We start from the raw sequence: 23,633 nt of genomic DNA on the forward strand, positions 1-23,633 counted from the left end.
ATTATATCTGAATGTTTAATTTTTTTGGCAATGAAAAAATGCAAAATATTCTGGCACAAAATTAGTATGGTATACTTTTTTATCGAAAGAATATATCCCAAAGCCTTTTATATCCCAATAGAACATAGAAAAGTTTACATAAAGAGAAATAATATAAAAAACAGTGAAGAGCTGATCTTCTAAATAGAACCAATTAAGTCCTACTTAATTTAGTAAATATTTTTTTAGACATATGTTATGGACAAAGCGCTAAGAGGAATTATGGGTTCTTCTGAAACAGCTTGTTCTCATTGTGACATGATCTTCCTAAAACCCCAATTTCATAGTATTATGAAAAGTCCTTCCATTCATTCTGCCTTTGCCATTGTTCATCCTTCAGATCTCATACAAGATACTACTTTGTCTCAGAAACTTTTCCTAGACCCTTATGTCTATCTGAATTAGGTGCATCTTTCATGTTTTCATACATATGCAATCTCCCCTATTATTGCTTTCAGAACATGCTGTATTGTAACTCTCTTCTTATTTTCTCCACCTTCTACCATTCTTAATATGATGGCAATGCCCATATCCATCTTGTTCCTCTCAGTAGAGCCAAGTATAAGAAATGTTCAGGAAATACTTGTTGAATGGTAACCAACAAATGAATCACTCAAAGAAAAAATAAATTAACTTATGTTAAAATCATTATATGTGTTTATAACTGTGTATAAATCCTCCAGTGAAACTCTATGGCTATGGTAAGGTATATTTGCTAGTTAAGGGCACAGTCTTGGAAAACAGAAAACCTGGGTTCAAATACTATCAGCCGTGTGACTTTAGGAAAGACATCTAGTATCTCTGTGCCTCACTGTCCTCATCTGTAGAATGGAGATAACTATAATACATGGTACATAGGATTCTTTTGAAGATTCAAAGAGATATATGGAAAAAAATCAGAACAGATCTTCACTCATAAAAAGTAATATCATGAGCCAGCAATTTATAGTGTTGTTATTATTATTATTTAAAATCTCACCTGATCACCTGGCTTTCCGCCTTCTCCAGGAGGACCTGGAGGCCCAGGAAGCCCCTAAAATGAACATAAGGAAATAAAATTTTGAATCTATGAAAATAAGTAGTCTATCAATGTTAACAATTCATCTTTTATAATTCATAGAACCTCCGTGATTATATACCCAGCAAAAGATATTATGTAGACACATTAAGCAAAACATGTATATAGATAAATCATGAAAGTTTTTCCAAACAAATTTTAGTGACTATGCCCATAAAAATGATAAGACTTACAGTTTAATAGCCTTGTTCAGTTATCAGGAACATTTAATTATTTTTAATTTGTTAATAGCTTTGTGTTTGATCAGTTTTTCAGGGGAATTCCATTCCTTTGAACAAAAATGCTTGATTTTATCCAAATATCTATCCCATCTACTCAAAGGGGGATGACTTTTTTGAAAATGTGAGAATTTCACATCATTCAACCTTAACTTTTCAGATCTTAAAACCATTCAATGGAAGAACAGAAACCTGAATTAGTGCATACCTGAAAGCCAGTGGGTCCTGGAGGTCCCTGTTCTCCTCTTTCCCCAGCTAGACCCTAAGTCATGAAGGAAAGAAAATCATGAATACAGATAGATTTATGTCTGCTTCCTGTTCATGGAAACAGCTTACTTCCAGTATTCCTTTCAGCATGTTCATCATGTTGGCTAAATAACAGACTAGAATTAAAAAATCTATCAAATGGTATTATTTGAAGTTTCTGCTGGTGAGAAAATATCATCTAAAGCCAGTGAAGAGAATGATGGCATGTTTTCCTTTTTTTGATCCAAACAGAAAATGTCTGGAGTCAATTTTCAAATTATAAGAAAGTTGGGCAAATTGAGCATGGAAAAAAATCCATCATTTTCCCATATCTAATCTAAAAGGATGATATTTTCTCTTGTAGTTTATTTCTATGTGCCATAAGAATTATTAATCACAGCTTCAAAACTAGAATAACTGAAGAAAGCAAAGCTGACATTTTAGAAACATAATTAAGCTGTTCCACACCAAAACCAGCAAATATGCCCAAATATTTCTGATAAACAACTCTAAAATCCTAAAATAAAAACCTAACCTCAAAGAATATATATTACTATTTTTATCTTTTCAAAAAAAAGCCATCTTAAATAAATTTTTGTAAGCTACATTATTGGAAGAAGATAGGTATAATTAGTATTTAAAATTTTAATAAAATATAAAATATTTGTCAAAGTCAATTGCAACTTATAAAGATAATAAGGTAGTCTTTGTCATCAGATTTTTAAAAATCTTTAAAATGAAAAGGCCAATCATTTTATTGTAAAAGGATGGAAACACCAGATCACAAGGAATCAGGTGATAAGATATAACTAAAATTTTTCTACCTCACACATTTGTATTCACTTTTCCTGAAATTTATTCAATAAGTATTCATAAATCCTGGACAAACATCACCAAGAAATTTGATTTAAAAATATAATCACTAAAAGGTCACATACCGGAGGGCCCACAGGACCAGAAGGACCAACTTCACCATCTTTTCCAGGAGCTCCCTAGTGTCACACAGAGAATTCATAAGATGAGACAATGAGAATTTCGACAGTTTCATATTTGTTTTTTTTAGCAGAAAATGGATAGTTACCCTTTGCCCAGGAACTCCAGCATTTCCTGCTTCTCCCGGTTTTCCAGGGTCACCCTAAAGAGTAGATTGAAGTTATTCTAAAACTCAATAATTTTTCTAAAAAAATATACCTTGGTCTTCCAATGCAGATTCTGCTGAGGTGGCATATATTATACACTGTACTCACACTGCTACCTTTCGGGCCTGGAAGACCCATACTCCCAGGCTGCCCTCTGATGCCTATGGAACCTGGAGGACCTGGTCGGCCATCCTCCCCTGGAGCACCCTATAGGATAGACAGGAAACATGTGAGTTCTCTCTTAATGTTGCATTCTAAATTTGTCATTTTCCTTTGTTTGCTATAAAAGTTATATAAATTGTAAATTACCCCATGGCTTTTTTTAGTGACTCAGAAAATTTGGATGGTTTTTAGAAAATCTCTTAAATCTTTGGAGTAATTACAGCACAGATTTTATTCTTACTGTATGCATAAGCCTTGTCCTCACACTTCCTGACATTCTCATATTCATAGGAAGAATCTTTCCTCCTTCTTTCATTTACTCTAGTTTGTGGTAATGAAAATTCAGGACTTTGTTTTACAATGCAGTATAAGGTAAGGGCTCAAAATATATCACCTCTTAAGAGTCATACCTACTTATCTTTTAAATATATAAAATTGGAAGAATGAGAACATTGTTAGTAGACAAATTTCACTAATATCAAATAGCATCATTTCAACTCTCTTCACTTATGGAATTTCAAACTCCAACATTTATTTCAATGAAATTTGATCTAGATTTTGTTCAATTTGAAAATATAAAAGATCTGAAGAATTTACTAGGTGAAGCATGAAAATATAACATCCATATAATCAAAATATTAACTTCAAATTAGTGTCATTTAAATTGCATATTTATTTAAAAATATCAAGGTAATAGCTTTTTATTTAAATTACTTACCAAAGGTCCAAGTTTTCCTTCAGGACCTTGGACACCAGGATTGCCTGTCAGACCCTGAAAATGAAAAGCACCTGTCAATTTGTTGCTAAACTGACATTTAAGTAAAGATTCTAAACAGGAAAAATAGTGTTGCATTGTTAAAGATTGAATAGATGGCCAATTCCCGAGTTTAAATAATATTTCCAATGATATTTTGTTAAAGTGAAATTTATCAGGAAATCTGTACCAAAGTCTAAACAAGCAGGGTTTTTTTTTTTTTTTAGCAAGTAATGAAAACAAGATTTTTTTTTCTCATGTCAAATGGCAAAGCTACTAGTACATCCTTATTTGAGAAACGAAGACTATAAGTTAACATGTTGTCTATAAGTGAAAAAAAAATTTAAAACAATATTTCAAACAATCAGATCAAAATCATAAAAACAAAATGCTCCAAGTTGTAAAAAAAAAAAAAAAAAGCAAAAGCAAAAAAACCTTCAATGGATAAACTAGGAGGATTTCTTTTGGGTTCATATACCAAATAACTCCAGGTTCTTACCCGAGCACCTGGAAGCCCAGGTTCCCCTGGACGTCCTGGGTCCCCTTGGCCTCCCTTAGGTCCTGAAGAACCTACAGGACCCCGTTCTCCTTGAGCACCCTGTTCCAAACCAAGAGATACTAGTTAGAAGAAGAAAGGAGAACAGGGAAACAAAAGCAGGGAGAGGTTAAATTCTTATTTTACAAATCCACACTAATATACAACTAATTTGTCAAAGATGTTACAAAGACTTCTTTGAAACAATGTTATTAAACATTTTGTTGTAACTTGAATTCATCTTGTAAAAGAGTGGTTTTCCCATCATTAATTAATCAAAGTTGTGTTTAGAACCTCACTCCAATAATTCAAATAGAATCTTGGAAGAGCTAAATTTCTGAGTAAAAGATATATATCAGCTAAAGTAAAAGTCTATTATTTTTTCATCTCTGGAATGTGCCTCAAAAGTCTGAAAACAAGTTCTCATAATATTTAAACCATCATCCTCCTGTCTGAGTCCTCTTAAAGAAAAACAGTTACACAGTTTAGGGACAGGCCTGATGTCTGCATCCACCTCCTTTCTAGATCTGGATTCATGCCAGATTCATCACCATACTGTACTTGGCCTCTTTTAAACACCACCCACGTGAGCATCAGCAATGTGGGGTGATCTCACCTTTGGTCCAGGCAAACCATCAGATCCTGGAAAACCACGATTGCCAGGAGAACCCTACAAAGGATGAAAAATATAATCTTTAAATTGCTATTGACAGTTTTGGAATATAGCGATTAATTTTTATTTTAATTATTATAAAATTTTAGGAGCCATTAGTATTGTTTTGTGTGAGAAGCCCTTGACAGCTCTGAGCTCTGTCCAAATTTTGGATTATTGTTGCCCCTTTCAGATCTGTTTCATCATACTGCAGTCACAGCAGCCTCTTCTGACCTTCACAATGACCAAATCCTCTCTGACCTTCTGGCTTAGGAGTTAGTTTTTCCTCTGCTAAGAATGTTCTTTCTTAGGTCTAAGGCAAAATTGTATCTTCTCAAAGGACCCTATTTCCTAAGCACCTAATCTAACATTATATCACTATCATATACTCTAGTTAACTCTTCACCATGCCAGCCCATTAGATAATAAGTGAATGTGTAAATATGTTTTTATTTACTACTGGCTTCTAATTGCATCTCCCCACCAAAGTAAACTAATGTCCGCACAAGGCTCAGACCATAGTAGACAGAAGTCTTCTAATGTATTCCAAGTACCAAAATCTCAAATTGGCATTTGGTAATGATTCAATCAATATGTGTCGCACAAATGAATGAGGAATGATTAGACAGTTGGCTCTTTTTATACACAACAACCATGTTAAACTGTTTTGAGGTCATTACAGTGGATCCCTTAAATGCTTTAGTTTTCCTTATTATCCCCAAACTTACTCATACAATTCCCCCATAACTATAAGAATGTATTTTGTTATTCAAATTCACCCTTTCTCCCATTGGGCCTGGTGGTCCAACTGTTCCTGGGTCACCTCGAGGGCCTCGTTTGCCTTCTTCACCAGGTGGGCCTATTGGGCCCTGAATACCATGTGGCCCCTGTTAAAAACATAAGGAAGTTACCAGAGGAGCTCTTTGACAAGTGGAATAGTTGGAAGACTCATTTAATAAAGCCAGTCACAAATCCTAAAGTATAATAAACAAAGTATTTTCATCCAAAGCTATTATTAGTCCCATTGTTTTTTAATCTCTTGAGCATTCTGAGATGTACACTTCCAAATAACATTTATGCTCTTCTAGTCTTTAAAAAAAAAATAAAAATAAAAGTGAAGGCTTACCGGTTCCCCTTTTGGGCCAGCTTCTCCTTTAAAACCTGGAACTCCTGGATCACCCTAAAATAAAATGTTAACTGTTGTAGAAACCAGGACATTTAGCAAGTCCAACCTGCTCTAATCCATTAGCATGAATAGGCCTGCATTTTTTTCAGTGTTTGAATCTATATTGAATTAGTAATGTGATTTTTAAACTTGGCAGATCTTATAGAATGTATGTGAATCTATGTGAACTTCAACAGTTTCATTTTTAATGTCATGTTATTTCAAACATACTAAAATACTTAAAAATTATTCCACTATTATTCAGATTTGATCCTTAAATTAGAATTAACAATGATGACTTCTATAGGTAATTTTACTTAGGGTTTACTTAAGATACAGATTTGTTTACTCAGAATCAAAACCATTTTTTTTCTCTTATTTATTGAGAATTTTGCAACTCCAAGTAGGATATTTCATTTTTTAAATGCTCTGGGAGTTGTGTATTTGTGTCCTTAAATATTAATTGGTATTTATATCAAAGGAATCAAATTGCCAAATTGAGAACATGGTAAAGTAAATTGTGACATATCAGCAACATTCATATTTTAATAAATCTATCACTAACAATTAAAAATAGTTTATCAACATGACCACCTTTTTTTGTAACATAATCTAAAATATTTGTTTAAAGTAGTACTGGGAAAAAAAGTATATTTTCCCCATCGAGATAAAAGCTATAAAAGCACAACTTCTCAATGTGTTTATTTCTTATGGACTTATCACAAATATATTTCCTAATAATTTCTGCAAACTATGGAAACTTGTTTAATAGAAACAGTATGTTGGAATCATTCTTCAAGAATAACCCTCAAGAAATATCTGTTGGACCTAATTTTAGCCAAATCATCACATAAATCCCTATAAAATATTTGCGTAACATTTATTATTTAACTAACCATAAAATTCTATGAGGTGAACTATGAAGTTATCACCATATTAAGTTTTAAAAAACCTAAAATTTAACTTACGGCAATAATGTTCAATTTAGAATTTAAACAACTCGCTTGCACATTAACATTTGGCTTTCAGAGATTTCAGATTCCAGACTTCATTTCCCTCACTTGGATAAGTCACATTGTCTGCTTCATTGTTTCATATTACCAGTTACTTCTCTAGGCACTCTTAGTTTGATAATACTACAGGATGATAGATGTTTCAAAAGACAGTACCGGTTGTCCTCGAATTCCCTGAGGTCCAGTGCTACCCTGAGGGCCAGGAGATCCAGGGGGTCCTGTCAAACCAGGAGGACCTGAGGTACCTGGAGAGCCCTGTCAGGAAGCAAAAGTGGCATGATGAGTAGAGACCTAGGTAGTATTGTAGGGCCAATATCCAAAGGATTGAAACTATTAGAATTTCACATGGTGTAAATGAAGTTACCTACCGTGGGGCCTTTGGCACCAGGTGTACCATCAGTTCCCATTGCACCCTAAAAGGCACATAAAAAGTTTTAAAATATAAGCTATATCTGGACACATATGGGTAGCATTCAGAAGTCCAATCATCTTCCCAAAGGAGAGAGGAAAAAATGCAAAAATCACATTATTCACCATTACATCATAAGAATACTTTTATGACTAATTACCTTTTCCATAATTTGGGGAAAACATGCAGAGTTGATATGGGAAATGTTTTTTTTTTTCATGAGTTTTAAGCACTCATTCAGAATTCAAAGAGAATATATTAAGACAGGTTGCATTTGTTCTGATATTATAATAAGTGTCCATCTTTCAGAGCTAGTGCTTAGATACACTAGGAACTTACAGGAAGACCTTGAGAACCAACTGGACCTGGTGGTCCAGTTTCACCTCTCTGACCCTGAGGACCTTCAGGGCCTCGTGCTCCAGTAGGACCTGCTTCTCCCTAAAGGAGTGCAAAGGGATATGTTAATTTAAGAAAAATATAACAGTGTCATGGAACAAAGTTGATTGCAAGTTTGTAGTTTTTCATTTTAAACCCAAATATTTACAGAGGCCAAGAGCACAAAGAGGTTTATCAAAGATGTGGGCCTAAACTAGCTTAAGGAATGGACTTACTACCTTTCTACCAGCCTTTTATGCAATTATGCTAGGGACCTCTTTCATTAGAATATTCTTCATATCCCAATTTCCAACTATAGAAATCCTACACATTCATCAGGGTCAACTTAAGTTCCCCTCCTCAGAACCTTCACAAAATTTGGTATTCTTCATACCAAATTATCAGATTTTTTAACTTATTATATTTAACATTTAATATAATCTAGATTCATAATCAAAAATTGGGAAGAATCCTATACAGGTAACACCAAACTCCAAGAATGAGAGTAAATATTCTAATTCCTACACATTTTGCTTTTAATTTGTTCTTAGAGAAATATTCATATGCGTCAAGCACACCTCTGTGTAAATAGCAGAAGCATATTCAGACTCTAACTCAAATCAAACAAAAAATAGAAAAATGGAACAGATCCATTATGTTTGTAGGAGTTGTTTCTGTTTAATGTAAACATGGACATTTCAAGTCCAACAAGGTACCACACAAGTAAAGTTTGATTGTTATCCAAGAATAAACCAAAGTATCTCTTTATATTTCTAAAACAACCCAAGATCAGCTAAAATGTGCTACATGACCCAAACAATGGTTCTCCAATTGACTTAAATTCACAGTAAAAATTGAAAAAAAAAAAGTCTATATCATCATTAGAGGGCAAAACATTGTTTTCTTGCTATATAAGTAATAAAGAAAAAAATCATGTTTATTAGTATAAATTTTACTCAATGTATAAAAATTCAATGCTATTGACCTTCAAGAAATCATTCATTCAGCAAAATGTAAAATATCAGGGCTACAAATATCTAGTTAGCTTGACAACCTTTGGCATTACAAAACAAAACAACACTTATCAAATTCACACACATACACATGCACACACACTTCTTTGATATAAATTAGATATTTTTTAAAAACAGCATCAAGAGCAGAACTAAGTGGTCAAGGTAACCTGATAATTACCTTTATTTAAATTCAACATAATGATCCAGATAGCAATAAAACTCAGAAAGCCTAGCTAGTTTTAAATCAGATAAACAAATAACTTTTAGTATAAGTTTTTCCCATGCAATATATGTGCAACATACCTATATTAAAAATTTATACTCTGTATCTGAAATTCAACTTAGTTCCTGTATTTTATTATATATTTGTGTGGTCTAATTCTAGATTAGAAAACTGAAATTGTTTAAGTGGCTCATCATTATCAACTAAATACAGTAAAACTCTATTACTCTTTATTGAAATGCAAAAAACTGGATGCAGAAAAACAAATACCCAAGAATTTTTATAGTGGCGTGGGTGAGAAGCAAATACAGGGAAACAATTTCTTAGACAAACAGGTTTGCTAGCTGTTTGAGTTTTATTAAGTAGCATTCCAGAGCTGACAACAAGTCTTACAAAAATCTGGGAGGACAGGGAAGTATCCAGAGTGATGGCTTATATAAAGTGCGATTGCTATTGAACTTGAAACTGCTTCCATAGGAGCAAAAATCCCTTTCTACTAATTTGTAGACTTTGGCTTTGTGAGTACTCTTTCTTTATTTCCCAACCCAGAGCTCAATTTTGGGGTGGAGGGTCTCATATGAAGAATGAAGGAATTTTGGATGTTTTTATAGGGATATAGAGGAGGTGGGGCAAGAGTAAATTGTATTAAGATATAGATTTCAGGGCTGGAGAGAGCTCAGTAGTAGAGCTCATGCTTAGCATGTGTGTTGCCCTGCGTATTAGCCCCAGAACCACAAAATGAAAACATTTGGACATCAGGAAGAAAATCAGTGTCAGAGGGGCACAAAAAGTTGCCCAAGGAAAGCAGGAATGATAGTGAAATGACTTAGGATAATATCTGAAGGCAGCTCCATCCCTGTGGCACAGAGTTTAGAGAGAGCATTGGAGAGAGCCTGCAGAATCATTTGACCTGATGATTCTGGTACTCCAATAAGTGTTTGAAATTTCAGGTCTTTTTGTTCTAACTTGAAATCCCATTTAAATAGCACTTTGCACTATTAATAAGAGACATGACACTATATTGGGGAGCATCCAATATGGTAAAAATATAGAGATTATCTCAATTCTAGGCAAAATTCCATGGGAAAGCAAGGCTTAAAGCGGGCTAGTTACCTGCACTTGCCATTGTCGTTTTTGTAAGGCTAAATAAACCTTGTAAGTAAATCCATTCTTCAAGATGAAACTCTTTGCCATGATTTCTTAGGGTGAGGGGCAATCAAATGTGTTGCTTACCATTTGAAAATACTGTTTTGAATTTATTCACTAATTCAGCTAATATAATCTTAATACCCTCTGCTAGGTCTAACCAAATGGTAACAGGTCTGTGAGTTGTGAAGGATTTCGGAGTCCAAGCACAAAGCAAAGATGATTATTCACTTTCCAAGGGAGGAAAGGGACCAGACACCACAGGCAGCATCAACCCCAAGTGGTGAGGACAGGGGGCTTACAAACAGGTCTAACAACAGAATAGAGTAAGTTTAGCTCTTATTCCTGTATTTCCCCCCCCCCCCCAGTTTTGGCTCTTGCCTAAGCCAGGGAAGTTCCTGGGGACTTTCTAGGTCCCCAGATAGAGGGAGCGCTTGTGACTTTTCTCTGATTAGCTTTCAGGTAACTGAATTGCTGACCTGGAAGATAACACACAAAAAAGAAGGAGCATCACCTTCTATAGACAAGATGGAGTGAGATCTCAAAATGAAGTCACTTATGCCAAGGGTCAAGTTTGATTTGAGCTTACACCCTCCTACTGTATTCCTTACATTTCTCCCAAAATACTGCAATTGTGACTCACTATGAATGTAAGTCATCCCAGCAGAATATTTTAATCTATTCCCACACTGAGAGCCAAATATCCTCCCTGCCCACGCCTTCAATGGCTGCAAGTGGGGTGGCAGGGTGATGACTGGCATTGTGTGAAAGAATAGCCTTTTCTAACAAGGTCCGATTTATTTTAACTTTCTATTGTGCAGAGCATTCTGCTGTTTATGACTCCCTGGCACTCTGTCCAAGAACTGAATTCTAATTCAGTTCAAAACTCTTTCTTATTCCTTATACCTGTTATGCTAGATTCCTGAAATGATAGATTCTTTGATAGTGTAATTGTATGGTTATGAGTAATTATTCTTCGTTACATTTTATAGAGTTACTTTCATTTTAAAATTCTCTTTATTTTCCTATCATAATGGACAATTAACATACTACTCTAGGCTCTTCACTTAATTAAGAAGGACTTCCATACTCTTCAGTTAATGCAATATCATTCTTTAATTTGGGACTCAAATAGAGTTAAACATATCAATTATGTTACCTTCATTCCAGGATTTCCTGGAAAACCAGAAGAACCAGGTATTCCAAGAGGACCCTATTAAAAGAAACCATAAAACTTATCAATTATGTCTCTAATACCGAATTAGGTCATTTTTTTTCATTACCTGATAACAATCTTTATTTTAACACATAATATAGGAATAATCTATTTTGTGCTTTCAAACCACAAATATAATAATGTAGTTTTATTATAAGTATCTTCTAACACTGATCAAAAATATTCTAGGAGACAAACCAAAAGTATTAAATACGATAATTGTATTTCCTTATTGTACCACTTAAGTTTAAGTCAGTCTCAGTCACAAATAATTCTGAACAATTGCCTCTTGAGATTCACTTTCTCTGTGTTAAACTAAGTAGCAAAGAGTTTTTAGAAAGTTATAATTTGTACCAAAATCTAGCATGTCATTCTATAAAAATGATGCTTAAAAACAACTCGGATATTTTAGAAGGATTTTTCAGAGCAATAATAAGTGGATATTTATCACTATCCTACATGCACAGAGTTTAAACCATTGATTTAAAAGCTAAATCTAAAGAAAATCAGGAGAATTCTATTCTACATTATCTTGGTTCTTCTTGAGAACCTTCTTGAGGACTGCATTTTAATTCCATCAATGTTGAATTAATGAAATCCCTTTCAAAGTATACTTACTTATTGTCCTGTATTTTGTTTTCTTTTCACAAGTACAAGGGAGTAAATATTCTTGGGGCAAATAATTACAAAATAGTAGAATTCTGTTGTTCTTTTGGCATATGGAAAAACTAAAAACTATACAAATTTTCTTTTTGAACATCTTTCAGTATTGGCTCATGTTGAGCAGAAACACCTTCCCCACCTCCATCCCCACCCCAACACGCACACACACTTTCTCTCTCGAATTTTCTTTTCATGGAGTTGTATTAGTACAAGTTAACTTGTGGAACTTGGCTCAACTTTTGCTGTTTCAAGAAGATAAAATTGTACAATTTGCACCACCATTTTCTAATTTGTTTTGAATAGCTTACATTTTTAAACATTTTTTTTACTTTTTATTAGTGCATGTTAATTACACAGAATAGTGGGTTTCATTGTGCCATAGTCATACCTGCATATGACAGATTTTGATCAGTTCTACTCCCTATCATCCACCCTTTCTTCCCCTCTCTCCTTCCCCCATCCCCACCACTATTAAAGTAATGTTATTTGGTGGGGAAAAAACATGTATGAATCAATTGTTCTATGGTTCAGAAAAAAACTATATTTTTAGGCTATCTGAAAATATTAATTTAGTTTGGTTTTGCCTGTAAAATTATAATTTAAATTCCCTTAACAAAATAAAAGGAGAGACTTAGATCCACTGGCTACTACTATAATCTGTGTTACATCCATAAGTCTCTTGAGACCCTTCATGATTCTGGGAACCTCAGCAGATAATGAGTAGCAATTGAGGCTATCTATACATTACAAGTAAGGAAAGGAATATTAAAAATGAGTAATATGTTAGAAATTTGTGAAATTACAAATTTTGCTTTTGTTTATATTTTACTACCCATAGCTAAATAAATGCTCAAATTTTCATCTTTAACTGTGAGTTAAAGGTTCATAATTTCAAAGGGCACCTATGAAATAGTGCAAGACTATCTATAGCAAAATGCAATAGCATTATCAATACTGAGCATAAAAAAACACTCTGTGTGAAATATTAGCATTCCCTGAAATCTTTTCATTTCTCATTCCATGTTATACTTTTACTCTCATGGCTTTACTTATTACTATATGTTAAAAATTCCCAAATCTACATTTGCAATTCAAATCTCTACCCTGAGTTCCACTCTTGCATATCCAATCACAAAATTAAACTAATTTCTTTCATCCTAAACCCAAACCCACAAGCTGTATCCTGTTGTTTCTTCCTGTATTTCAAATCTCAGATAAATTGTACAAAACTCCTTAAACCAGAAAACCAATAAGCTGTGGCATTTAGATGTTTTTAGCTCACAGATATGCAGCCTGCCTCCATTACCACTATAATAGGTTTAGTCTATATCTTTATCATTTCTCTCTAGGATTGCATTTGTGATATTCAACTCAGCCTTTGCCCTGTCATCTCTGACATTACCAGCAGGTGATCTTTCAGGTTATGACACTCCTATGTTTAAGATTCTGCAATGATCTCTCAATAACTACTTTAAGACAGACTTCAAAAACTCTTTAATAGAGTAAACGTAGCCTTTCATGATCTAGCTCCTACCTCTCACTCTAATTTTACCCTCTCAGCATTTTCCTGAGCTCACCATGTTTTTTCATCTATCTCTTGTTTGGAATGAACTGTATTCTTTTCTGTTTTATGTACTCATTTTTCAAGACTTTGCTTGAAAACTACTGCTTTTAAGTCTTCCTTTGCTTTCTTCTTTTACTGTGTGTTTAGGTAATTCCTCCGCTATCTCCTATACTTCATGTGCATTCTTTATTATAGCAGTTAGCAATAGTATTATGCAATTATATTTATTAATATATCCAATTTTCAAGAACAAGAATTGTGTGTTTTTCATCTTTTATTTTAAGTATGTGGAATAGTGAATATTCTGTTAATGTTTAAATGTATAAGCAGAATAATTGATAGACGAAGAATGAATGAATGAATATGAAAGTACAACTACTCACCATTGGCCCAGGTTTCCCAGGCATACCATGTGCACCTCGTTGTCCCTAATTAAAATGAAAAGGCAAGGTAAGATTACACTTTTTTTTTTACTTATAGTAATTTTTAATTTTTCCACTTCTTATATAAGGTTACATTTTTAAAGTATTTTATCACAATTCATTTGCTTTGTAAACAATTTCAAAATGTTAAAAGTTGAAGAATAAATATTAAAGTTAACAGATAACAACTGTCTCTGGATGAGTAGTAATAAAAATAACCAACTACGAAAAGCTGATAAGGTGGTAATAAAAATACCTATTCTTACAGCAATAAGAAATGAAAATCAAAACTGAGAAAAAATGATACTGAGTAAAATTTATTCTTTTTACTTAAATATATCCCATTCCATCCTATGAACTTAGGAACAATGAGAATTTCAACTTCTATTCTTTTTAACAGACAGATTAACTTAAGGAAGGAATGTCCTCCTTACAAAAACAACAACTTAGAAACAACATGTGTACACACACAAATTAATTTAGATGGAGTCTGGTCTTCACCCAGATCCCCTTCAGGTCTGAAGTACAATTCCATCACCTAAAAGTATTGAAGGTTGGTTCATGGTTACTCTTCCCAAGAACAGTCCTCAGTAAAGGGAGTCTCTCAAAATTTTGCCCTTTCTTTGGTGAATATAGGGGTACAAACGATTGACTTCCATTAAAGACAAGTCTGAAGAACTCCATAATTCCCCTGAGATTACCAAGGTCTCTGTTGCAATTGCAACACAATTCAATTTCTCCCTCTCGAAAACCCTTTTTCTTTTATTTAATCCTCCACAAGTATTAATTCTAAGAGCAATCCCCAGTGAATTTCCTGTCTACAATTGACTACTTTGAAGTTGCTTCATAGGAAACTTGACCTAACACTCTAGAGCCAGACAGAAGTGGTAAAATAAAGCTGACTCTAAATTAAATTTTTTAAGCTGGATTCCCCAGTGCACAGCTGGTGATAAATAGAGCTGGAATCAATCTTGGCGCACTGTGGGAGCACAGTAGAATATATTTTCTCCAAGAGTGAACTGAGATAGTACTGAAGTCTAAGGGAATAGACTAAAGATGTACTATCTCAGGCACCTGAGAAGGTTTAGAAGAAAAAGCAACCATAAATTTGATGGAATTTCATGGGTTGTGTTGAGCACTTTTATTGGAAAAAGATATTGTAAGGATGATGGTGATTGAACCTGGGTATGGGGTGAACGTTCTATCAGTTTTCTTCACGGTTCTTGGAATGTCAGGCTATGTAGACTAATATTCAAACTTGGAGTTTATTCCAAATATTTTTAAAAATTATTCCAAAATAAAAACAAAGAAAAAAAAGCAGATGACCTACTGTGATTTCTCATTTAAAAGACATATTCAGGGAAGCAAACCCAAAAAAAGGGTTGCAGTGCACATCTCAGCAGTACAGATAAAAGCAGGTATACTTACAGGAGCACCCTGGGGCCCAAGTCTCCCTCTTTCTCCTGGCATTCCTCTTGGACCCTAGAGATGAGACAGAGAAAACATCTCTTAAAGAGTCTAAACTGAATTCTAGGCTGATTGAACTATCTATTCCATCCAATTGAGATTTAATATAATTAGTTGCCAAATAGCAATGTTTTCAGGAGTGTGACAACTACCTGTGGAGACACCTACCCCACCACCTCTTAGATAAATAGATTTTATTTAATTTAGCTTTCAGAGGCCAAGTACATACTATTTGGCCAAGTATAGTACTTGGTCAAATACTGATTTGATCAAATACTGATTTGATCATTGTGATTAGAAAAAGATAAAGTCATTTAACACTCAAGAAAAAGGTGAAATTCAGAAAGGGCCTTTTCCCTTCCCATGGGCCCATTTTTTTTTTTTTTTTTTTTTTTGCTTGTCTGTCAGCAGTATTTCACTGACTAATGTACATTCTTCATGTGTTTTTATTTTGTCTCTTAAGCATTTTCTTAATGTAACCTTGAAAAGAAAAAATAACAAAACTGATACATACCAGAGGTCCCATGGCACCCATTGGACCAGTAGGGCCAGCTTCACCCTGAAGCAAAAATTGAGATTGCACAATATGAGAAAACTAAGTCAACAATAACATTAGGTTAGTCCATATATATACATTTTAAAGAGGACATTTATTTTCAGAACACATTTTATAATCTTTCAATGAAAGATCTCAAAAGTTTATATTATTGCTTTTCCATAAAATTAAGTGAAAATTTGATTTCACAGAAGTCAGTCTAAGGTAAAATTGGGAATTTAAACAAGAAAGATGGAAACTATCACACCTATTAATAAAGTAACTACATGTCAATCTCTGGTATGTCTCAAGCATAATTTTATAAAATTAACTAATATTCTCTGAAGATGTATTATAGAAAACTTAGAAATATAAACTTTAAAACCAGATGCTTTCTCATGTATGTATCTCATGATGCCTCACAATAAAAATCCCTCTGAACTTTCTTGATATTTTCTCTCCCTATGGAGATAAATAAATTTTTGGAATAAACAAGGCTATATGGCCCTAGAATTAAAAGGGGAGTAAACAACAGAACACATGTTAATTACCTAACCATTCATTTATTTATACCCCCTTTTTCTTGAAGAATTAGTTGAGGAGGTTCTGAAAAATACATAGATACTCAACGTAGGACTGAAGTACTGTAGTCCTGGTAAACTTTGGTTTTGTACAATTACCTTAGCACCAGTTGCTCCAACTTCACCTTTAGGGCCTTCAAGACCTTTGTGTCCCTGAGAATAAAAATAAATATATATATTTATGCTGAGTTTTGTTTTCAATTTTTAATACTTAGAAGAAGCAAAAAAAAAAAAAAAAAACTCATAGAAAGTGACTTATGAATCCCAGAGGCTCAGGAGGCTGAGGCAGGATAATTGCAAGCTCAAAGTCAGCTTCAGTAGTTTAGAGGGACTCCATCTCAAAATAAAAAATAAAAATGGCTGAGGATGTGGTTCAGTGGCTAAGTGCCCTTGGGTTCAATCCCTGGTTACCCCCACGCACACACAAAAAGAAACTGCCTAATTAAAACAATTTCAAATTTTAAGTTATTGCTCAAAATATCTTCAAATTCTCAACCTTTTTTGAAAGTTTACTCAGAGAAAATTGAAGTAGGTTTTATTATTTAAAAAATATTTTCAACATTTAGTGTTATCAATTGCCAAACATTCATGACTTTGTAAAAATTTAATCTATAACTACAAATAAAAATTTATATGGGCCTTAGAGGACACACAGAATTATAGAGTCCATAGTTACAAAATATGAGTTATATTCAGAAGTGATATGCAAAATACAATTGATCTTCTGTATACACAGATTCTACATTCATGGCCTCAAACAATCAAGTTTCAAAAGTTTTCAACCAGGTGCAGTGGTGCACATCTGTAATCCCATCAGCTCAGGAGGCTGAGACAGGAGGATCCTGAGCTCAAAGCCAGCCCAGCCTCAGCAAAACAGAGGCACTAAGCAACTCAGTGAGACCTTGTCTCTAAACAAAATACAAAATAGGGTTGGAGATGTGGCTCAGTGGTCAACTACCCCTGAGTTCCTTCCCTGGTACCAAATTTAAAAAAAAATTTTTTTCAAAGGAAAACCAAGTTCTCTTATTAATGACATGTACTCTGCAGTTAGCCCTACAATCAATGGTTGCAACTGTACTAAAAACATATAGATGTTTTCCTTATCATTTTTTCTTACCAATAAAGTGCAACAATTATTTATATAGCATTTATATTGCATTGGATTATTTAGGTATTTTAGGTAGTCTAGAGATAAAGTATATGGGAGCACAGTATAGGTTATATGAAAACACTCTGCCACTGTATATAAAGAGTTTGAGCATCTGTGGATTTTGGTATCATATGGGGGGGGGCACAGATGGTAGGGGGTGGCTGGAGTTGATCTCTAGGGATGTAGAAGTACAACTGTGCTTAATTACTAGACCAGCAGCATCAAACATCCTAATTAGAAGCTCAGCTACTCAATACAGAGATTAGTCAGTGCATAGTGATTGAATATTATCTTTCCTTTCAGATAGATAAATAGCTAGATAGATTATATATATGTATACAACATATAATAATTACACGTTAATTCTTTTGAGTTATAAAAGAAACATTCTACTGCCTTCCAAATCTGGGTTGGCTGGTCCCTCTACTTGAATCATGTCACTTATTCCACTATATAGTAATTGTCTATTTTATTAACTATATCTCTGCAAGCCAGAGACTTTTCTCATTTATCACTGCATCCCCTTTGGTATCACAATATACCAGGTACACAGTAAGAACTCAAATGATATTTCTTTTTAGAATCAAGTGAAATTTGAAGGAAATGTAAAAGAGAATTTTGATTTCAGTAACTGCAGATAAATGCTGCAATCATGGCTAGTTAAAAAAAAATTGACAAAGGGATTTGCACAGATTTAGAAGACAGTGTTCCCCACATCCTACTCATAATCCACAGTATCAGAGAATTCAGATTGAACTTACTCGGTGACCCTTCAGGCCTGGAAGACCAGGAGCCCCAGGAAAGCCTCGTGCTCCCTGGGGAAAAAAATAGATAAGGTATTTCAGCATCATTAGTACAAATAGGAAATTGTTTAATATACTTTTTTTCCAGAAAAACAAAATCTGAATCACAGTTTTCACTGACACACTAAACCAAAAAGAAAAGACCAGTATATGTTATCTGTCAATATATATCTAGGTGATCAAAAATTAACACAGCAAATGCACTGTTAGAAATGGAAACATGGCTTACACAGACATGGAGTAATGCCAAGTATTGATTTGATAACATTTTCAAAGTTTCAAATGATATCACTATACTGCAAGTAGTAGCAAGAAAAAAGAACAAGAAGAAGAAGAAAATACAAATGAACCAACCTGTTTAATGTCTGAATTGACTAGGCAAAAGAATAAGGAAAAAAATCAGGAGAGAAACTTAAGGGAAAATATGCTTTTCCTTTTTTATGTTGTGTTTTATATGCAATAGATAAATAAATGCATTTATAGTTAGTCAATGTTTTCTTTAAATTTTCTCTGAACTTGTGGACATTGCCAGCAGAATATGATAGGAAATATGGTATTATAGTGTGATTAGGAATTTTTTAAGTGAAGTATTCCCTGTAAGCTTTGTGGATTTATGATTGTTTAAAAACTAAACAAGGAAATGAAATATTTAACAAAAAGAAAGATCAGGAAATGTTAGAATGGTTTGGTTTCTTTATGTAATAATTTATAAATTTCTACTAATTCTATGAATACTCAATTAAAACACATTAAATTTAAAAAACAATAGAAATACAACAGAAAATCAAATCCAATGATAGGACTATTTTGAAATGATCCTTAAAACATTTTCCTCATTCTCTCTTAAAATTGATAATGACCCAGAGACTTTTCAACATGTTCTTATTGTCTACATTAATTTGGTTTTGCATTGACTTGACATTACCACTGCCATCAGCACATGTGCATCTTGATTGCATTAATTGATGTGATTAGTATTAATTTTCAATTATTATTACTATTAATCTTCATATTCCAGCCTCATGCCTGGTTAGTGGGATAATCATTGAATAAACAACTGGAGAAATGGTTTAATATTTCAAATTCTCATAGCACTTTACCTAAACCTTTCCTAAGGAATTTCTCTTGTTTTAGCACAGTCTTACACATGTAGTAAAATCCTTTAGCTCTTTACAGCATAGGCTTCATTCACTATTACTAAATGAATAAATAAGCAACTCAATAAATGAAATTCACATGATAAGATCAAAGCAATAATTCTGTGACATCTTTCAGTGAAAATATTTCTTTAATGTTTGGAGGATATCACAGTAAGGGTGCATCGAATGATGCTCTCTGAACAAATGAAGTCTCACTAATTCTTCTGTTTACACAACCCTGCTTAGGAATTCTTTCACCTCAAGAACGCCCTTTAAGTTTTTTTTATTAGAATCCCCCTTTTACCAAGATTTGCCTCTCTTCCATGGGGAACAAGCAACTCAGTGCACAGCCATTTGAGCCCAGAAGAGAATTACTGAGTGATGTTATTTCAAACAATTAGTTCACTTCAATTTTTATGGTCTGAGGAAAATCCTCATGTGATTGCATATCCCAAATATAACAAGAAAGTGGACCAGATGTAGTAAATGCTCATAAAGAATTCTCATTCTGCTGACCCAGGCCTGTCATCACAGCCAGTCACACGTTGTTGCACTGAGCTTGCAGAGTGCATCTGTGGTGTGCTGGCAGGGTACCTTTCCTCCTCACAGAGGGTCCATGCTGTGAGTGTGTACAAGAGTGCAGCAGGCCACAGGAGGGTCAAGTCTGGGATAGTGGAAAAGGACATCTGTGCTAATGACTAAATCTCATGCCTTTGTCTGCATTTACTTCCTGGGCAGATGGAGGGGCAAAGGAAAAACAATAGGGAGGTGGGGGATTGATCGCATATTTGAAACTAAATAATCCTTAGAGTCCTGTAAATTTCTGTTAAAGATCAGCATATTTTTTTAATAAAATCATAGCATTGAACTTCATCAAGAAAATAAACAGTAACAGAGTAATGCAGCACTGTTAGTTGCACTGAGTGGTAGAAACATTAGCAAATTATAAAAAATATAGTATATAGCTGACAGGATCTGTTTAGGGGATGTTGGGTGGGGAAAACCCATGAGAAGGATGTTCAAGGAGGATTTTTGCTTTCTTATCATTCTGTGATTTTCCTCTTTCCTGTGTAGCTTGGGAGGAGCTAGCAAAGCAATATGAGGGAGGACAGACAGATGGGTTCAGAGAATGTTCTAGTAGCCCAAGTTCTAAAATCTGGTGGAGTGAATTGTCATGGACTGGCCACTTAGATGAGTCAAGGGAGAAGAAAAGAGCTTTTTTAGGAGGTCTGGCAAATGTATATCAACTTGTCATGAGATTTCAGGGTCCAGAATATTAATCAAGAATTTCAGCCAACATTAGGATTTGGGGAGCAGCCAAGGAAATATCCTGTCCATGATTTATTGCCTTAGCCAATTAAAAAAATAAAACAGTCACTAAACTTTTTCAGACTATTCTTTTAGACATATGGGCTAATATAAAATGAAAAGATTTTAAAAGATAAACAGGATTCAAGTATCATAACTGTAAATAGGTCAAGCCAGATTCCTCTGGGGAAAAAAAAAGTTCTCTTTTTCTGAAAATTTGATATTCAGTTTGGAGAGTATCCATGTGAGGTTATGACATAATTTTCTGGCTCCAGGAGAGTTATTCATATGGCTCCCATGCAAAGCTGGAGATTGGAATTAGTTGTAATTCTGGCTAAATGTCCTATGACATTTTACATTTAGACAGAAAAGAACATTGCTAAATTGTCTGCATTTACTTAGGGTCTAATGCATATGCATACAATGAATTGCAAGCCAATGTTCCTTATGTTTTCAAGTTTACCTTTATGTCACTATATTGAGAAGTGTAAACTTACCGGTGATCCTGTAAATCCCACTTCACCAGTATTTCCATTTCTACCAGGTTCACCCTTTATGGAAGAAAAAAAAAAGCAAGATATGGAGGAGATGTAAAGGGATTAAAATGTTCTCTGAGACTAGATGACAAATGAATTGCAGATAAAAAGTCTTCTTTAGAAAGTTCATGCTTTCAGCAGGGGAAAAAAAAAGGAAATCTAGGCTCTATTTCTGATAGCAAGTCATTCTACAATTGATTTTGCAGAACTTTCATCAATTTACAGAAGAAATGAAGATGAATTATCATAGTCTGTTCTAACTCACAATTTTATGAACATCAATTATTACATGCATGACCATACCTCACCGAATTAAAGCATTGCTTCTTCAAATACTATTAACCATTTCTTTCATTGTGACAAAAAGGAATTACCAGAGATGTTTTCTTTATGGCCAAATTCAAGGTAATCTGCTTAAATGGATGTCACAGTTCACAAAGAGAAAATACTATACTGACTTAATTTTGTGTCAAATAGAAATTAATGGCGTGCCCTAATCTCATCCTCATCTTTATTACAACTAAGAAAAGAATCTTGCAAATCAAATTTGTTGTTGCATGATCTTCATTGATCACATACTATTAATGTTACAATTTATAGTTAAATTACCTTTAATTAAAATTCCAATTCAAGAAATTACTTTTTAAGCTTTTAGGAGCCATATTGGCACTCTACTATTAACATAATTTGAAAATTTCACTTAATTAAGACTTCATAATATCTCATAGAGAAATCTAAATGGAAATCCTGAGCAATATAGGAGACAGACAGTACCTAATAATATTATACTATCAAACTTAAGAACTCTTTTACATTTTTGTAAAAGTTTATTCTGAGTTCTCAAGTTAGATTGAATATAATGGAGGATAAAACTGTTGGGAAAATAAAATTAATTATTGCAGAGCACTCTTGTTAACATGCTAGCTCCTTCTTAGGCTCTTTAGAATTTAAAAGCAAAATGAAAAACAAAAGCTTACATCTTCACCAGGCTTGCCAGGAGGGCCCTCTGGTCCCCGAGCACCAATTGGACCCTAATGACAAAGCAAAACAGAAAGGAGGAAAAAAGAATATTTACCTCTTCCTGCCAATAATATAATCTAAAATTTGTTGAAACAATAAAAATATATCAGAGAAAATAGTTTTATTACAATTTTAGCTTTTATCTTGTATCCTTCAGATCATGTGCTCAAAGGTTTATTGCACTAATACACATATCTCAGTAACTGTCTACTATACATATCCCTTTGAATTTAAATACTCCACCATAAGAAACATACGGCTTAACTATAGTCCATGATAAAGTTCTCTCAAACTAAATTTTCATTTTTTACTACTTTAGAGAGGACCTTGAAAAATAAATAACTATATCATTATCAGGGTGGACCAGCATGTAACTGAGTATACAGGCTTACTTGACATTTACCATTGGTCCAGGTTCACCAGGTTCACCAGGAGGTCCTGTTGGTCCTACACCACCCTAAAATTGAGAGGAAAAATGATTAAATACAAACCAAAGGAAAATAGAACACCAAATCTCTATGTGGTTATTCAGATGGCTGGCACTTTTCATTTTCGTACCCTTTTGGGCAAGTCACTTAATCTATTTATAACTCAATTTCCTAATTTGCAAAATGAGAATAGCAATAGAACTTACTCCATTAGGCTGTTTAGATCATTAATGCAGGTTAATGACCTTGAACAGTGCTAGCATAGGATCAGCTAACCTAGACTGAGCTAAAGATTTTTCCTTTCTTTCTTTTCAGAAATCTTTTCCTGATGGGTACAGTGTCACATGTGTTGAAGGCCAGTCAGGCAACTTAGTGAGACCTTGTCTCAAAATAAAAAGTAAAGAGGACTGGGGATATAGTTCAGTGATAGCCCACCTCTGGGTTCAATCCTATGCTCCCCCCAAAAATAAAAAAAAATAAAGAAAACATTTCCTAATTCTTGTTAAATCATTGCAACAAATAAAATAGCTCTGCATCACAGTTTTACTGCTATTTGCTAGGCATAGAAAGAAAATACATAGTACTATGTTCTTTTTAAATATTCTATAGAATGATCACCCTGACTTGTATT

At 33.9% G+C, this 23,633-nt stretch overlaps 1 protein-coding gene across 1 annotated transcript in view; it reads right to left on the reverse strand.

The window, feature by feature from the left end:
- The window catches only part of Col5a2 (collagen type V alpha 2 chain), a 133,716-nt gene that overhangs the window by 24,673 nt on the left and 85,410 nt on the right, over nt 1–23,633 (reverse strand). Inside the window, exons 10-31 of the mRNA XM_026389042.2 lie at nt 22,978–23,031; nt 22,532–22,585; nt 21,516–21,569; nt 18,530–18,583; nt 16,718–16,771; nt 16,017–16,061; nt 15,464–15,517; nt 13,997–14,041; nt 11,330–11,383; nt 7,750–7,848; nt 7,370–7,414; nt 7,158–7,256; nt 5,950–6,003; nt 5,603–5,710; nt 4,788–4,841; nt 4,136–4,234; nt 3,601–3,654; nt 2,829–2,927; nt 2,663–2,716; nt 2,520–2,573; nt 1,544–1,597; nt 1,019–1,072 (exon numbers count right to left, since the gene is read on the reverse strand). Coding sequence (XP_026244827.1) covers nt 1,019–1,072; nt 1,544–1,597; nt 2,520–2,573; nt 2,663–2,716; nt 2,829–2,927; nt 3,601–3,654; nt 4,136–4,234; nt 4,788–4,841; nt 5,603–5,710; nt 5,950–6,003; nt 7,158–7,256; nt 7,370–7,414; nt 7,750–7,848; nt 11,330–11,383; nt 13,997–14,041; nt 15,464–15,517; nt 16,017–16,061; nt 16,718–16,771; nt 18,530–18,583; nt 21,516–21,569; nt 22,532–22,585; nt 22,978–23,031 — 1,395 coding nt within the window. The remainder of the gene's footprint in view (nt 1–1,018; nt 1,073–1,543; nt 1,598–2,519; nt 2,574–2,662; nt 2,717–2,828; nt 2,928–3,600; nt 3,655–4,135; nt 4,235–4,787; nt 4,842–5,602; nt 5,711–5,949; nt 6,004–7,157; nt 7,257–7,369; nt 7,415–7,749; nt 7,849–11,329; nt 11,384–13,996; nt 14,042–15,463; nt 15,518–16,016; nt 16,062–16,717; nt 16,772–18,529; nt 18,584–21,515; nt 21,570–22,531; nt 22,586–22,977; nt 23,032–23,633) is intronic.

This window comes from Urocitellus parryii, chromosome 1 (assembly GCF_045843805.1).
Source record: "Urocitellus parryii isolate mUroPar1 chromosome 1, mUroPar1.hap1, whole genome shotgun sequence".
Lineage (NCBI taxonomy): Eukaryota > Metazoa > Chordata > Mammalia > Rodentia > Sciuridae > Urocitellus > Urocitellus parryii.